This window comes from Tamandua tetradactyla, chromosome 2 (genome assembly GCF_023851605.1).
Source record: "Tamandua tetradactyla isolate mTamTet1 chromosome 2, mTamTet1.pri, whole genome shotgun sequence".
NCBI lineage: Eukaryota > Metazoa > Chordata > Mammalia > Pilosa > Myrmecophagidae > Tamandua > Tamandua tetradactyla.
Window position 1 is genome coordinate 121,831,980 of NC_135328.1, and position 17,259 is coordinate 121,849,238.

Here is a 17,259-nt window from a genome sequence, read left to right on the forward strand (position 1 = left end):
TGATTGTATTTTTATCAGGTTGAATGATGAGGAAATGGTACCCAGTGTGCCACAGAAGAGTCCTCTTTCACTCTTGGCCCCGCAAGGCTCTCAGGAGGTCTTCTGTCTAATGGAGACCCAAGTATGTGAGCAGTAGGGGCTTACTGGACTGACAAGCTAACTCTGGTGGCCTAGCCCTGCTCCTCACTATCTGCTCTTCCCAGGACTGAAGAGACCGTCTAGCATTGGTTTTCTGAGGCTTCTGGCAGGGTGGGCCTATTTTCACTGGGATTTTCCTCAAATCCATATTCACTTGCCCTGGAAGGGAACAATAGGGGGCTTCTTGTGTCCGGGAATGTTCTCCTTGATTTGGTTGTGGGATGGATGTGTGTTTTGATTTGTGAAGATTCACTAAGCTGTATATTTTCTGAAGGTATATGTCAATAAAAAGTAAAAGCAAAAATAAAATAAAATCCTCAGGGCCAGTGTGTTAGTGCTTACTTTTGACTCGGGCCATCCTTTACCCCTAATTTTGGCTAGGAGTTCTTTGTGACTATCAAAAGGCTGGAACTTCTGCAGTGAGTTGCTCTGTGGTTGCTTGATGAGCACATTCTTGTTGGAGTCTTACTTTTGATGATGATGAGGAGGGTGGTACACTATAATTGAAAGACTAGCACTGGGTATGGGGGTGGTAGGCAGGAGACCTGCTTTTCCTGCAGCCCTGGCAGTAAAGTCATGTGAGCCGGGGCAGTGCCCTGATCCCTTTAAGCCTCTGTTTCTCTTCTATGACATGAAGGCCTACAAGGGGCAGGCTCTGAGTCTATGCTGTAAACCTCCAGGTTTGGTTAGCAACAAGAAACACAGTAGGATCCTTGGGCAGATTACCCACCTTCTTCTGGAGTGCAGGCAAGAATGAGGATGCTGGCAAAGAGGGAGCCTTACCAGGGTGATGACTTCTCGGGCTACCATGTGGCCTCCAGGAGCCCAGAGCAGGAAGATCAGCAGGAGGCGCCTGACCAGCTGTGGACATGCAGGCAGCCTAGGGTCCGCGTCATTGCTCTCTCCAGCTGCCACCTGCAGTTCCCTGCCCGAGAGGGTTGGACTTTGGAACAGCTTCCTTAGACGGCAGAGCACTGCCTTCACTTCCACCTGGAGTATAATTTCAAAGGGTAGGAGATTAGGGAAGAGCCAGGATTTGTATAATTCTAGAATTTAGTCAGCACTTCAAAGTAACTCCCTAGAATAAGGAGAGGAGTGGTGCCCAGGGCAGGCGAGACAGAAGCAGCCCATGTCTGAGTTCACACACTGCTCCACACAAAACCAAATGGCCATAATGGAAATTTCTTGACTTTCTTTGGTCTTGCTCACTAAAACAGCCAGGGCATCATGCCAGGAATTGACCTTTTTTTTGTATGAAAGGAAATGGAGAAAAGTCTTTAGCAGAATGTAGTCAGATTTTTATATTTTGGGGAAAAGAACAAAAGACTCCTTTGAAGACTCACTTCACTATCATGGCCACAAATCAGTTAAAGCCCACGCAAGCAGACCTCCGCTGAGCCAGTGTTCTGATAAGAATATAGCTTTTCCTTCTGCCTCTTGCTACTTTGGAGGGAAAGCACACACATGCACACACACACACACACCACATTCATTTTATTTTGGACACTGAAACAGTTTGTTCATACATGCTGAAAGCCCAAGCAGAGGTCATAGTATGTGGAATACACATAACAATGGTAATTGTTAGAGGTCTGTGGGTTGTTTCTGCATAAAAATATTTATTTCATGCTGAGACTTCTGCTTGCTATAGGGACAGTTCATCAAGTTGTGACTTGGATAACAAAGCAAAAACTGAAAGCCATACATTCAAAATACCACATGGAACTCATGAGCAGCTATATTCCATCATTTCTGAAACAATTGTTCAGCCCTCCTCTGAGAATTCCCATGATAGATTTTATGGATTTTGTGCGAGTCAGGGATTTTCCTAGAAGTTAAAGTCTTATTCAACGAAGTCTGTCATAAACTCTAGTACACTAGGACTGTTGTGTGAGCTATTCTGACCACAGTATAAGACCGTGAGAAACTGCAACATGGGGCTCTTCCATGGAGAATGGCACAGCTCCAGCGGGAGAAGGCCACCCTCTCTCTACCTCCCTAGGCTGGGCTGGGCTCTGGTGTGGTCCCCAGCCCAGCCCACCCTGTCTGTCTTTATCCACAGAAGCCCAAGGCCATCTTGCCATCTCTATGTGTCTGCAAAAATGTCAGGGCTTAGGAGGTGATGGCTTTCTACCCTATTTTTTCTTGACCGGTAAGACTCAGTCTTTTTCCTTTCTGTTTGGTCCTAGTCTTTCCCTTCCAGTGCATTTCATGTTCATAAACTTTGATTTGACCTGCCAATAGCTTTAAATGCTTTCTAAGTTTTTCAGGAGAAAAACACTTATTTTTCTTTCTAAAATATTACTTTTCCCTACATTATGAAAATTTGTATACACTACTAGAAAATTTGAACAAAAAGAAAAGTAAAAAAAAAAAAAAATTAAAATGACCTATATCCCATTATCCAAAGAGATCTACTGTTTATAAGTTGTTCTACATCCTTTCCTCTTTTTTCCTATGCATTGAGAACATACCACTCACTGTATATATAACTTTTTGTGTCTTACACTTTTCACTTTACAATGCACTAAGACACAGTTTTATTTTTAAACTTTTTTTATTGTATAGTATAACATATACACCAAGGAAAGAAATAAACAGTTTTCAGAGCACTCTTCAACAAATAGTTACAGGACAGATCCCAGAGTTTGTCATCGGTTACCATACGATCCTCTCAGATTTTTCCTTCTAGGTGCTCCAGAATATAGAAGGCTAGACGGCTTAAATATTTTTTATCATCACAATCAACTTTTTCTCCTTCTTTCTTTGTGAAAAATAACATGTGTACAAAAAAAAACTATAAATTTCAAAGCACAGCACCACAATTAGTTATAGAACATATTTCAGAGTTTGACATGGGTTACAATTTCGCAATTTCAGGTTTTTACTTCTAGCTGCTCTAAAATACTGGAGACTAAAAGAGATATCAATTTAATGATTCAGCATTCATATTCATTTGTTAAATCCTATCTTCACTGTGTCACTCTACCATCACCTTTGATCTTTCCATACCTCTCTTTAGGGGTGTTTGGGCTATGGCAATAATAAATTTTTGATACTAGAAGGGTCTGTTACTAATATGGGGTAGGGAGAAGGAACTATCTGATGTTCTAGAGAGGCTGGACTAGGTTTCAAAACTTATCTGGACCAGGAACCCATCTGAAGATTGTAGGTTTCTGAAAAGTAACCCTAGGGCACGGAAACCTTGTGGAATCTTATATATTGCCCTAGGTGTTCTTTAGGATTGGCTGGAGTGGTCCTGGTTGGGGGTTGGCAGGTTATGATAGATAGCAAGGTCTATCTAATCTGAAGCTTGCATAAGAACAATCTCCAGAGTAGTCTCTTGACTGTATTTGAACTTTCTCTGCCACTGATACTTTATTAATTACACTTCTTTTCCCCCTTTGGTCAGGATGGAATTGTCTATCCCACGGTGCCAGGTCTGGATTCATCCCTAGGAGTCATCTCCCTCTTCACCCGGGAGACTTTGACTCCTGGATGTCATGTCCTACTTAGTGGGGAGGGCAGTGATTTCACTTGCAGAGTTGGGCTTGGACTGAGCCCAACTGAGGCCACATCTGAGCGCCAACAGAACATAGTTTTTAAGAACACGATTTTCTGTGGTAGAATGCTTTTCCATGGTGAGGATATACCATAATATATTTAGCAAAAAATCATTGGCTATTCAAAGTTTAGGCTGTTTTTAATTAGAAACAATATCGTGATGAGTATCCTTGTACATAAATCTTTGTATGGCTGTCTCTTTCTTTAGGATTATTTCTAAAGAATAATGGAATGGACATGGTACAAGGCATGAAGTGGAATGATATGGTTCGAGGTATGAAGCTTTGCCTAATTCTTAAGATGTAGACATTTTTGTTTTTATCAATATCCAGTTCAAAGTTAGCAATAAAAGGAGAAAACTGCTTGGCCAAGAACATGGTCTATAAATGTTGCAAGCCAAGACCATCCTGTTCTTAAGTTCTTATACCTCAAGGACAGCTGTCAGAAGCAACCATTCCAGTCACACATACTCTCAGAGGCTAAGCAATTAACTGTGAATTAATAATACCTTTTAAGGCAAAGGCACAAATATCCTCAAGCTCAATCACATCCCACAATAATCATGCTTTCTAACACTTACAGGTCACAATTTTCTTCTCAAGTCACCCACCAGACCATCAAGTGATCACAGCAAGAATTATCCATTTTCATTACCCAGGGGAGTAAGAATTATTCATTATTAGCTAAACTAGAAGAACGAGGCCCCACTCACTGCTCTGGACATCACATACACTGAGGCCTCAGCTTGGGCATCAAGGAGGAAATGGCGCTGGAATCATTAATATGAAGCCCTGGTTTAAATCACAAAGCAATCACTACCTCTGATAGAAAAGCTAATAAGTAAATGGATGTATTATACTAAAATACTCTGAATGAGTTAATTCACTTTTACCCAATATGCCCAAGCTTCTCCCAAGTAAGTGACTTTGTATAGGTTTTATTTAAAAGACTAAGTTAACTAGCAGAGAGAATGTCTACATTTTAATTATTACAAAAAAATAAGATGATGAAAAACAAACTAGGATTTTCCCTAATCAGTTAAAAATGATATTTTAAAAAGGAAGAAATAGGAGGTTTTCTTTTTAATCAGATAGCAATCCTTGACTACATATGTGGATTATGATAATTTCTAAAAAGTTGAACTATTTTTGATTCAAAATAATCAACAACTTTCAATTTTTTAAAATCCAAAATTCTTTTCCTTTCTCCTGCCATGCAAGCCCCTAAGCAAGTAAAATACAGACATATTTGTTCTGGTGGCTGCTTTTTTTTCAAACAACAACAGAAAGCATAAAGCAAATGAGAGTACTTCTCCATATATAATGAAACCTGTTCCCTTTAACTATTAAAATCAGCAAAAAAGTACAGGCAGTTGAAGTTTGAAAAAACTTGACAAATAAATGTTTGTAAGGGAGTTGCCAATGCCTTTAATCAAAGCACTGTTTCCTGTAATTATTATATTCCACCTAAAATAACAACTGTCTTTGCCACAATTTCCTGGTCCTGTACTTAACTGCTCTGTTATTCAGGAAATGACCAAGTCCTTTTCCAGAAGCAAAGTGGTTAATATCATGCGATTACTAAGTTCTAAACAAAGTGATGTGAAGATCTGTTGATTGATCCAAGAAAGCAAGTCAAGACTGAGGCAGCTACAGCCAGGCTGATGATCAGAGGAGATACCAGCTGCAGAGCCAGGCCAGCTGCTGGACAGCCTCAGCAGGGAGCCCCATCAAACTTGGAACCCACATCCCTTGGAGCACATGGCCCAGGCCAGGTGTAAGGTGAGGGTAGACTGACAGCTGAGCAAGTCTAGGTGAAATGACCCATGAGGACAGAAAGAGTTGCACCTCATCTCCTCAAGGCCTCCTAGGAGAATGGAGTCAGAACATCTGGTCTCTGATCAACTCCATGAGGAAAGCATACCACCACCACCAGCCAAGCCCCTATCTGCAGGGTACCACACCTTCCCCTGACAACTCAGAGCTTGGGTACCTGGGAGATGCGGTGACAGTTACACCCCCTCTAGACTACTTGCTGCAAGACTGAGTCTGCAAGCCACCCCCAGGAGGCCCTGCCACCCACCATGGTCTGTGTTCGCTGATGAGTCCCGTCGTGGGGGCTGGAGGAGAACGCCAAGAGCCATAGCAGGGCCTCTGGGGGCTCACTGTCTGACATCAGCAACTGCTCAGCCACCATATCAGCCCATCCTCCAAAGTGAATAAACAAAAACCAGCTCTCAAAGGGGACTCCGCAGGACCTGGAACAGAACCAAAGCACATGGCAACCAGGCAACTGGATTGCTTTTTCCTTTCTGGTTCTTAGGGCAACTTTAGTGTTTGTGAAAAGTTGGCTTAAATTGTACTTATCCACTGAAGTACAACTTGCAAGGAACACAAGTTCGGCTCCGAAAACTCACAATGCCACTCTGAACTCACCACAGGGCATTCCAAAGGATGCTTTTCAAAAAGCCCCATGTGTCCTAGAGTCTTAAGACATTTAATTCTTTACCTCCCAGGACCTTAAGTGAGTACAAGGACTTCTAGAAAGGAAGATTTTGGCTCATGACCAACAGGAATGAAGCGAAATGAGAATCTGCAAATGGTGCCTCTCTGCCCTCTCCATGGTCTGGACAGCTGGGCTGCTGTGGAGAATGGGGCCTCCAAACTGCAAAGCCAGCCACACAGGCAGCTTTCCCCTAGGGAATGAGGGAGAACCCCCAGAGAGTCTCTGGGGTCCAGATGGGGCCCACGGAGGGCCATCTGCCTCCACCCTTCAGCGATGAAGGGATAAGAAGGTTAAACTCAGACAGAAACATGTACTGGTTCCTTTCTAACAAGATAAAAAGTTCTGGGTGATATTTTGGAAATTATGGATTTTTAATGAGTTGTAAATTGTATTCTTTCTTGTCATCATCTATGCATGAATGCTGAAAAATTAAAGCTTTTCTGAAGCTCTCCTTTCATCACACTAGGAGCTGGGGTTTGCAATTGTTGCTTAAAGGGTAGACTCTAATCAAGGTAAGGACCCATTAATTTCACAAAGGAACAGTTTCAGCAGTTTAACATCAATCCTGGAGGAAGTGGAGAAGGACTAGCTTTGGCATCAAACTAAACTGGAACTTTCCTTTGGAACTGGAAAGGGGTGTACGTGGCATATGAGTGTTCAAGGAATTCCCAAGCTCTACATATTGTCTTTGTCTCCTTTGGTCACTGTTTTCCTCCCACCCAATTCTTCCCTGAGAACAAGAGCTTTAATGTTCTGAAATCTGGCTTAAAGGAAAATGGAGATAACAGGAAAGAAGAGTGAAAGTAATGTCCCCATGAGAAGGAGAGTGGCTAATCCAACAGGTCAGAGCCTGATGCATCATGGGCTACATTACTGAGTCTTGATGTCTCAGAAGCAAGACCCAGGCTCTCTCTGTCTTTTCACTGAAGACCTCATGAGTGGTAAGATGAGCAGTGGGGCTCCCTCAAGCTCTTTGTTTCCTATGGAATCACACCTGGATCAGAGCTCAGGCCCTGCCATACAGAGATACTGATCTTCCCTCTTTTCTAACAGTACCATTGTATAAGGCAGTCCCATGTGTCTACCTGAGAATCTGCCTGAGCCTGCTCACAGACCCATCTCTTACAGGAGGAAGGAAACCCAGGAGGTTTGGGGTTTATGCCCTGTGTTCAAAAGAGACAACTCGAAAGGGTGCACAGAGGGGTGACTTGGTGTTTCAGGCAGTTAATATGGCCAATCCTCTGAACCCTGCTGGTTACCAGTTTTTCTGTCTGTTCTCCATTGGTGGGAATCTGGGTAGGGGAAGGAGAGAGAAACTGACACCCACACCTTTAATAGTGATCACGGAAAATAGATGCACTGAAATCTAATCTGTTGTTAGCTCGATGAGATTATAGAAAATTTCAAAAGGGAGAATTAGCAAAAGTAATAAAGAATGTCTTGGTAGGTTAGTATATAAGAGTAATAAAACGTTTATACTCTAAAAGCAAAGAAGTTAAGAGGAAGCTGAGGATGTTATGGCTTAGCAAGACATAATAGCTTAACAAGACATAAATGTGAATGCTTTTAAAAAAAATAAATATAAAAGGGTACCTAATACAACAATGTTAGAAATTAATTTGTGTTAGAATTGATCTTCTAATTTTAGAAAAACATTTATTAAAAAGAGGAGGAAAAATTAAAAAAAGAAAGAGGAGAAAAATAAACACATCACATTCCATACCACTAAGCAGGAAAAGTTTAGAATTCCCTTCTGAGAGAGAGAGAAGATCACAGCACCCAGAGAGGTACTTCCCTGTTCTGCATGCTGTGTCTCCAGCATGTGGGTACTGCTTCCTTCAGAGATCTGTTTTATTTTTATTCTTATATATTTCAAAATTTAATACAAGATATTACCTAGAAGGGTTTCTTGAAAGGGCATATACATAAGCATGCCTATTTAAGCTGACCTGCTCAGAAGGGGTTCATGCAGCTCTCAGCTTTCTCTCTTCCCTTAGCGATAGTGTTCAACTGCTTGGTGAGAGAAGAGCCAATAATATACCTTAGCTTACCAGCTCTGCTTCAAAAGAAAAGAAGGATCAAGAGAAACCACATGTGAAAGAGACTTAGGAGGGGTAAAAGTATTTGCTCACCCAGGAGTCTGGTCTTCAACAATTTCCCTGAGCATTTCAGAAATATGCTTCAATGACTGGCACCAAAGTCCCTGTGGGATATCTGTGGGTGGAGTGAGAAATCAGAGGGGAATTGAAAAAAAGCCAAGCCTATTAGTAATCATGTGCAGCTTAGACTGGGTGAGTTTTGGGGAAGTGCCATTTTTTTCTGGTTCATGGAACCCATACGCCAGCTCTCATGTTTTTCCCAGCCAGTGCCTAACATTTATGCTGGGGGGAAAGGATCCATTGATGTTACACAAAGCTAAACTTCCATGAACTCTTCAACTGAGGTACATGGAAGTAGATAAAGACTGTGTAAACAAGCACATCCTAGGATTCAGATATGCTATGTGGTGGTTGCTCAAGTTTTTTTCTCTCCTACTTACCCTCCTCTTCCTCTATAACTAATAATTTGCGATTTCAAAATACAAGGAGATGTCAAAAAAGAAAAAAAAGATAAAAGAAAAGTAACAAACAACAACAACAACAAAAATACAAGGAGATGTCATAAAACTGTCAACAAAGATCTGGGAATGGACTGTCCAACTGCTTCTCTGTGACTTTGATGAATTTAGAATACAATTCCAAGTCTATCATAAAGAAAAGGTATACAAACAAATGTCTTTCCTTGAGTTAGTCTTTCTGATTTCACACTTATCCTGTGGTTTTAAACCCATCTGAAGATCTAAGTAGCTGCACTTCTAAGCAACATCTGAAAAAAGGTTACTACATTTTCATGTAGTAATAGATTCTGTAATTAAAGACATGGGAAAGAGAATGTGAGTGATAAAGTAACCATTACCACTCCACAAATACTCAATATTAAATGGTTATAGACCATTGTTCTCTCTTCTGAACTCTCATAACTTTTGAATTTTGAAGGTATTTTTCTTTTCTTCTTTGTATTAGTTATTTAGAGACTTATGTTATTTCTCCTCTACTTGTAGCTATTGAGGAAAGGGCTCATAAGTTATCCACACAACTTCAGAACAGGCATGAAATAAATTTCTGATAAAGGAATATATTATTGTAAAAATTAGTCTGTGAATATAACATTAGTTTTTCCAAAAGTCATATGTAGACAATGACTCCAAGAAATAGCATAGGAGGTTCTTGTACTTATACTTGCATTTATTTATTCATTTTTGGGCATAAATCTAGGACAGTCATATGGATGAAAAGGCATCTAGGCTGAATTTAGTCTTTTGCTTATAGGTTTCAAAATTTCAAAAATAACAGCTCCACTACTTCTTCTGGAGATCATTTGGCTTCTAAAGTAGGCTAACCTTAGGCTTGGTTGATTTGACTTAAGTTATATGGTATACCCCAGGAAAATAATTTTTTTTTTTTTTTTGCAAGGGCAGGAATCGAACCTGGGTCTCCGACAAGGCAGGCGAGAATTCTGCCTGCTGAGCCACCGTGGCCTGCCCTAGGAAAGTGATTTATTGCTTTTTCGGACTTTTCCCATTGTGCCCCAACAGGTTACATTTCACCAAACTGTCAACCAGAGATTCCACTGAGGCCCATCACTTCTAACATCTGAAAGGACAACTGTCAGATAGTACACTCTGGGCAGGAACCTATATTCTAGAAAAAGGAAGAGGAATTTTGATTTTGTCAAATGTGCTAAAACTTTGGAACCACCTACTTTCCTGAAATGAATCTACTTACTCAACTCTCAAGAAAAAAATAAGGTAAAAATGGCAGGTATCAAATAAACATTTTTTGTTTTAGTCTTTACACATAAGTTAAAGTTTTTAAAATATCAATTACTATATTAATATTAAAATATTAATTACTATATATTTTGACTAGTGCATTTCCTAATGTAACTTATGTGGACAGCTTAATTGAAGACCATAGTACATGGAACCTTGTGTAGGACATGAGATTTTGTAAGTTTGTTCAGAGTGATGCCCCAATAAATCCAGAGTGATTTGAACAGTGAATAAAAAAATATTTGCAAAGTCCCCTAGGGGGAATGGTGAGAGAGGGGAAATTCAACTTCCTCAAGTGGAGAATTCTTCATATATTCTCACAAGCAGTAGGGACAACCAAAGCAAGAGGCTGAGCTCCCAGTCTTGGGGTTTGTTCATATGAAACGCAACCCCGCAGAGGCTAGGCTAAGACTACTTAAAATTAGGCCTAAGAGTCACCCCCAAGAAAACCTCTTTTGTTGCTCAGATATGGCCTCTCTCTCTCTCTCTCTCAGCCAACACAACAAGCAAACTCACTGCCCTCCCCCTCTCTACATTAGGCATGACTCCCAGGGGTATGGATCTTCCTGGCAACGTGGGACAGAAATCCTGGAATGAGCTGGGACTCAGCATCAAGGTATTGAGAAAACTCTCAACCAAAAGGCAGAATAGTGATATGAGAAAAAAAAAAAGTGTCAATGGCTGAGAGATTCCAGAGTCTAGAGGTTATCCTGGAGGTTATTCTTACACATAATATAGATATCACATTTTCAGTTAAGGTGTAATGGAGAGGCTGGAGGAAACCGCCTGAAAATGTAGAGCTGTGTTCCAGTAGCCATGTTTCTTGAAGATAACTGTATAATGATATAGGTTTCGCAATGTTACTGTGTGATTGTGAAAACCTTGTGTCTGATGCTCCTTTTATTTACCTTATCGACAGATGAGTAAAACATATGGATTAAAAATAAATAATAGGGGGAACAAATGTTAAAATAAATTTAGTACATTGAAATGTTAGTGATCAATGAAAGGGAGGGGTAAGGGGTAAGGTATGTAGGAATTTTTTTCTGTTTTCTTTTTATTTCTTTTTCTGAATTGATGCAAATGTTTTAAGAAATGATTGTGATGATGAATTGAATATACAACCATGTGATGATATTGTGAGTTACTAATTGTATATGTAGAATAGAATGACCATATGTTAAGAATGTTTGTGCTTGTATGTTGGTATGTTTAATAAATAAAATAGAACAAACAAACAAACAAAAAGAACAAACAAACAAAAAAATGGCAGGTAAAGGGAAATGTTATTTTTTATCCTTTCCTCTATGGTCAGATTAAATTCCTTCTTCTATAGCATAGCACTGATGCTGTCAATGCTGCCATTTCTTCAGGCTTTAGAAGGAAAGGATGACTTTATTCTCTATCTCTGAAATACTTCCAAAATGGATAGTCATTTTTAATTGGCATATTTAATTGATCAACCTCAGTTGAATTAAGGGTGGATTTATCCCTTCTACAACTGGATATGGTCAACTGAATGCAAATGAAATCAGAAAAGGCTACAGTCTAATGCAAATATCCTATTGAATTCTTTCAAAAGCCCTTCCTTGCTTAGGGGAAATTTCCCCCTAACTCTCCTTGGGATTATTCATCATTTTATCTTTACTTTTAAAGCAACAGTACAAGAAGTAGAAAGATGAAATATAAATAAATGTACTGTTCATTTTAATTCAATCAAGCCTTAACCTATTCCTAGCATCAGGTGGATCTGGCTGGCACCAGCTCTTGTGTTATCCAGAATCAATACCTAACTACAGACCAGTTTTGTCCTTTTTCACTTTTTTATCTCTCTTTGTTATCATAACTGGGAAATTGAGAAAATTCTCATATCAAAGTCCACAGCACATGAGACCCTGAGAGCTTAAAGTTGATCTTACAAATGACCAATTCCAGCTCCCTCATGATATAAGGAAATGGGAGGGAAGGGTTATGATTTGTCACTGCTCCTTCCCATAAATCATTTAAATATGGGTAAAATCAATCTCAACTTACCTTTAGGGTATTGGAGTAACACCATAACAAGAGATGGAGAAGCATAAGGAAAGTAGGTCTTGAGCGCAAATTTCAGCTATAAAGAACCAAAAATTTAAAAAAGAATGGAATGTTAGGATTAGAAGGGGTATTAAGAAAATATAAAATCTTGCATTCTTTTGCCAAAAAAATATCTATTAGTACTAAATGGTCAGAATGTTTTCTTAAACATTTATTTTACAAAGATGCATCCAATAACCTTGTAAATAAATATATTCCAGAAAAATGAGTCTTTTTAAAGACATCTTCTGGGATTTAAGAAAAATAAATTTATGCCCCTGATGCCTTTATATAAATTGTTTGCCTCATTTGAACCCAATTATACATGTAAATCTATTTAAATGAGAGGTACCACAGCAGCTGGAAAATGCTAGTTATTACAGTATGGTTTTTTAACAACAAAAAAGGCATAAAACAGTAATAATGCTAACACAGAACCAAGGTGCTGCAACTATCCTTTCCTTCAGAAAGCATAGATTCTTTGAACTTCTTTTGTAAAAAAATTGAGGTAAAATATAGGAACAGTAAACTGTGTAAGTTTTAAGCGCACAATCTGATGAGCTTTGGTAAATGCATAAATCCATGTGACTATCAACCCAGTCAAGACACAAAGTGTCTGCAACACCCCAAAAAGTTCCCTGGGGCCTCTTACAGTTAATCCCTTCACTTTACCCAGGCAACCAGTATTTTAATTTCAAACACGAGAGATTATTTTTCTTGTTCTTGAATTATACATAAGTAGAATCATAGGGTATGTGTCTGGCTTCTTTGGTTCAACGTGGCTTTTTTTTTTTTTTGAGATTCATCTACATAATTGTGTATCAGAAGTTCATTCCTTTTTATCACTCAGAAGTTGTCATTGTATGAATGTACCATAATCTGTTCAGCCATTTTCCTCTTGATGGACATTTGGGCTGTTTCCTTTTGCGGACTCTTATGATTAAAGCTGCAATAAACATTATTATTTATGTCTTTATGTGGACATGTGTTTCCATTTCTCTTGGGCAAATATCATAGGCGTAGATTTCCTGTATCATAGGGTAGAAGCCTGTTTAGCTTTATAAGAAACTGCCTTACAATTCTTCAAAGTAGTTTTACCATTTTACATCCCCACCAGCAATATGTGAGAATTCTAGTTGTTCCAAGTACTTGCCAACATTTGGTACTGCCAAACATATTAATTTTAGCCATTCTAGTAGATGTGAAATGTTATCTCATTGTGGTTTCACTATGCATTTCCCTTATGGCAAATGACTTTTTAACAACTTTCATGTGTTTATTGCCTATTTATATATCTTTTTTGAAGTGTATCTTCAAAACTTTTCCACAATTCAAAATTGGGTCATTTTTTATGGAGTTGTAAGAGATCTTTATATATTCTGAACACAAATTCTCTGTCAGATATGTGTACTGCAAATATTTTCTGTCAGCTAGTGGCTTGTTATTTCATTTTCTTCATGATGTCTAGCAAAGAGCAGAAGTTAAAAATTCTTATGAAGTCTAATTTATCCATTTTTCTCTTACAGTTAGTGCCTTTTTGCATTGTTACTAAGAAATCTTAGCCAACGCCAAAGTTAAAAAAGATACTCTGCTATGTTTTTTTTCTTTCTAGGAGCTCTTTAGTTTGAGCATTTATATTGAAGCCTATGATCTATCCCAAATTAACTTTTGTCTAATTTGTGAGATAGGGGTAGGGGTTCATTTTTTCCCCCATATGAATATCCAGTTGTTCCAGCATCATCTCTTGAAAAATTTCCTTTCTCTATTGAATTGCCTTGGTCCCTTTGTCAAAAATCAACTGACCATATATGTGTGCATCTATTTCTGGATCTCTCTCTCTCTTCCATGATCTCTGTCTACCCTTTTTGCCAATAACTCACTGTCTTCATTACTGTAGCTTTATAGTAAGCCCTGAAAACAGGTACTGTGAGTCCACTGATTGTTCTGTTTTTGTTTTCCAAAGTTTCTGTTTTGGCTATTCTAACTCCTTTGCATTTCCATATGTTTTATTTTTTGTTTATTTATGTTTTTGCATGGGCAGACACCGGGAATCAAACCTGGGTGTCTGGCATGGCAGGTGAAAACTCTGCCACTGTGCCACCATTGCCCACCCTCCCATATAAGTTTTAGATTCAGCTTGCCAATTTCCACTTTAAAAATGTCTGCTAGGATTTTTGCTGGGATTGTACTGAAACAACAGATCAATTTGGGAAGAAGAGATATCTTAACAATTCAGGATTCTTGTTTCTCTCTCCATATATTTGTCTTTTTTAGTTTCTCTCTCAGCAATATTTAATAGTTTTCAGTGCAGAATTCTATACATATTTTGTTAAATTTATTTCTATGTACTTTATGTGGGTTCGTGGATTTGTCTATTTCTCTCTTTACTTCAGAAATTTTAAAACACTGTTATTACTTGTTAAAATGTACTTGGAAATTTATTGCTTTTTTGTATATATGCTATATTTCACAATAAAAAATACTAAAAAAAACCTCGTTATTAGGTATATATCCATTTATAATTGGTATGTTCTGATGAATTGACCATTTCCTCATTATGAAATGCCCTTCATTATCTCTACTAAAATTCCTTATAGTGAAGTCTATTTCATCTGCTGCTAGTACAGTCATACCAGCTTTTAGTGCTTATTATTTGCATAACATACCTCTTTCCTATCAATTTATCTATATTTTCATAAAATGAATGGCTTCTCTTAAAAAACAAACATACAAAAGCTATGAAAGAAAAAAGGTAAATTGTACCTCCTCAAAATTGAGCACTCCTGTGCTGCAAAGGGTGAGAAGGGAGCTAACTCAATGGGAGAAAATATTTGGAAACCACATATATGATAAGGGTTTAATATCCAGATATATAAAGAAATCCTACAACTCAACCATAAAAAGACAATCCAATTAAAAAATGGGCAAAAGACATAGATGTTTTTCCAAAGAGGGAATACAAATGGCTAAAAATCACATGAAAAGATGCCTACCTTCACTAGCTATCAGGGAAATGTAAATAAAAATCACAATGAGATAATTTCATACCTACTAGAATGGCCACTATTAAACAAACATGAAGTTACAAATGTTGAAGATGATGTGAAGAAATAAGAGCACTTATTTATTGCTGGGAGCAATGCAAAATAGTACAGTCATTGTGAAGAATGGTTTGGCAGTTCCTTAGAAAGGTAAGAAAAGAGTTGCCTTATGATCTGGCAATTCTGCTACTTGGTATATACCCAGAACAAGTGAAAGCAAGGACATGAACAGACATCTGTACATTAATGTTAATTGCAGCATTATTCACAATTGTCAAAAGATAGAAACAACACAAGTGTTCATCAACCAATGACTGAATAAACAAAATATGATATAAACATACGATGGGATATTACTCAGCACTAAGAAGGAATGAAGTCTTCAAGCACACAACATGGATGAAACCTGAGGGCATTTTGTTGAGTGAAATAAGCCAGACACAAATGGACAAATATTGTATTAACGCATTAATATGAACTAATTGCAATATATAAACTCACAGAGTTCAAATCTAGGATATAGGTTACCAGGAGCTAGAATGAGGCTAGAGAATGAGGAGCAATTGCTTAATATGCGCAGAATTTTTAACTTGGTTGAATTTTTATGTTTGTTAATGAATACAGGGTGATAGTAGCATGTCATTGTGAGTATAATTAATGGTGCTGAATTGTGTGCAAATGTGGTTGGAAGGGAATGTTTAGAGTTGCATATGTCACCAGAAGGAGAGCTAGAGGTTAAAACATGGAATGTATAACACAGTGAATTTTGTGGGTGACAATGACTGTGTTTAACAGTACAAATATTAAGACATTTTTCATAAACTAGAACAAATGTACAACACAATTACAAGAGTTAATACTAGTGTAGAATACGGGAAAAATGTACCTATTGCAAACCATGGACTACAACCAACAGTAATAGCTTAATATTCTTTCATCAACAGTAACAGATGTATCACACCAATACTAGGGGTTAATAATAGGGTGGAGGGAAAAGAGGTAGGGGATATTTCAGGTTTTCTTTTTGTTTTCCTGAGTAATGAAAATGTCCTAAAATTGACTATGGTGACAAATTCACAACTATGTAATGATACTGTGGACCACTGATTGTACACTTAGGATGGATTGTATGGTGTATGAATATATCGCAATAAAATTGCATTTAAAAAATGAAAACAATGGGCCTGCCCAAGCCCTAAAGTCTATGGAAGAACAAAAGAAAATGTATAGTTGACTAATGGCTTTCATCAATCTGATACCTCTATTTTTTTATAAAATATTTAACTTTCCTATAATTTTTGTAATTAATCTACTTGTTAGTTTCTTTGGGTTTAGGTTCATCTTTTGATTTTGGTTTTCTTTTCACCCTCATCTATATTTTATTCCTCTGGCAGCCCCCAGCTTTGGCCAATCCGAATATGCCTTGAGCTCTGGCCACTCCCTGCCTCCAATGCCCTTTCAGGAGACTGGGAAGAGCCCTCAGGAAAGAAGTGGAAAATTACCAATGTGCTTTCTTCCCTTTTTAAGGATAGAATCGCCTCCAGTTTCTGTTGGCTTTTCTGGTTGCTCTCAAGTATCTTCAAATAGCTTTTTAAAAAATATATTTTGCCCAGAGTTTATCATTTTTATCTGTGGGAGATGTAGTTTAATGTATTATTAGACTGCTATTCTGAAGTCAGAACTTGAACTAATTTGTTGTTCCTACTGATCCAGAAATAGTGGCTTGCCATGACAATCTTAAGCTTTGCCTACTAGTTAGATGGCATAGTAGTAGAACTGCACTGTGTTTATCTAGAGCAAGGGGGGGAGAAAAGGATAAAAAAAGGAGAGGAATAGAGTAGCTCAAGATTAGCCCTGCTCCATGGAAAATTTAGAGAAGGGATGACTGAGGCAGCCATTCAGGAGTGCAGCTAACCTTTCTGCACTGAACTGAGAGGCAAAAAGCTGGAGCCTGGCACAGAGGCACAGAGCCCATGGGAGTGCACAGACGGGAGCCAGGGACTATGAAGTAAGCCTGGTTGCTTTCCTTGGGTGCACTACCCTCACCAGCACAGTCCAGTCACTAGC

At 38.4% G+C, this 17,259-nt stretch overlaps 1 protein-coding gene and 1 long non-coding RNA gene across 15 annotated transcripts in view; one reads left to right on the forward strand and one right to left on the reverse strand.

Moving 5' to 3' along the window:
- Window positions 1–17,259, reverse strand: part of FANCC (FA complementation group C) — a 446,081-nt gene that overhangs the window by 28,624 nt on the left and 400,198 nt on the right. For 12 of the 13 annotated variants that reach the window (XM_077148703.1, XM_077148701.1, XM_077148700.1 and 9 more), the window contains 4 exons: window positions 12,113–12,188; window positions 8,340–8,421; window positions 5,785–5,959; window positions 922–1,128 (listed from right to left, as the gene is read on the reverse strand). In XM_077148703.1, the coding sequence (XP_077004818.1) occupies window positions 922–1,128; window positions 5,785–5,959; window positions 8,340–8,421; window positions 12,113–12,188 (540 nt within the window). The remainder of the gene's footprint in view (window positions 1–921; window positions 1,129–5,784; window positions 5,960–8,339; window positions 8,422–12,112; window positions 12,189–17,259) is intronic. The other variant, XM_077148704.1, reaches the window with a different exon arrangement.
- LOC143673769 (uncharacterized) overlaps window positions 1–17,259 on the forward strand; it is a 48,774-nt gene that overhangs the window by 10,637 nt on the left and 20,878 nt on the right. Inside the window, exons 2-4 of one of the 2 annotated variants that reach the window (XR_013170628.1) lie at window positions 3,911–3,976; window positions 9,842–10,054; window positions 10,618–10,694. This is a non-coding gene — a long non-coding RNA (uncharacterized LOC143673769). Of the gene's footprint in view, window positions 1–3,910; window positions 3,977–9,841; window positions 10,055–10,617; window positions 10,870–17,259 lie in introns of those variants that run through there. The other variant, XR_013170627.1, reaches the window with a different exon arrangement.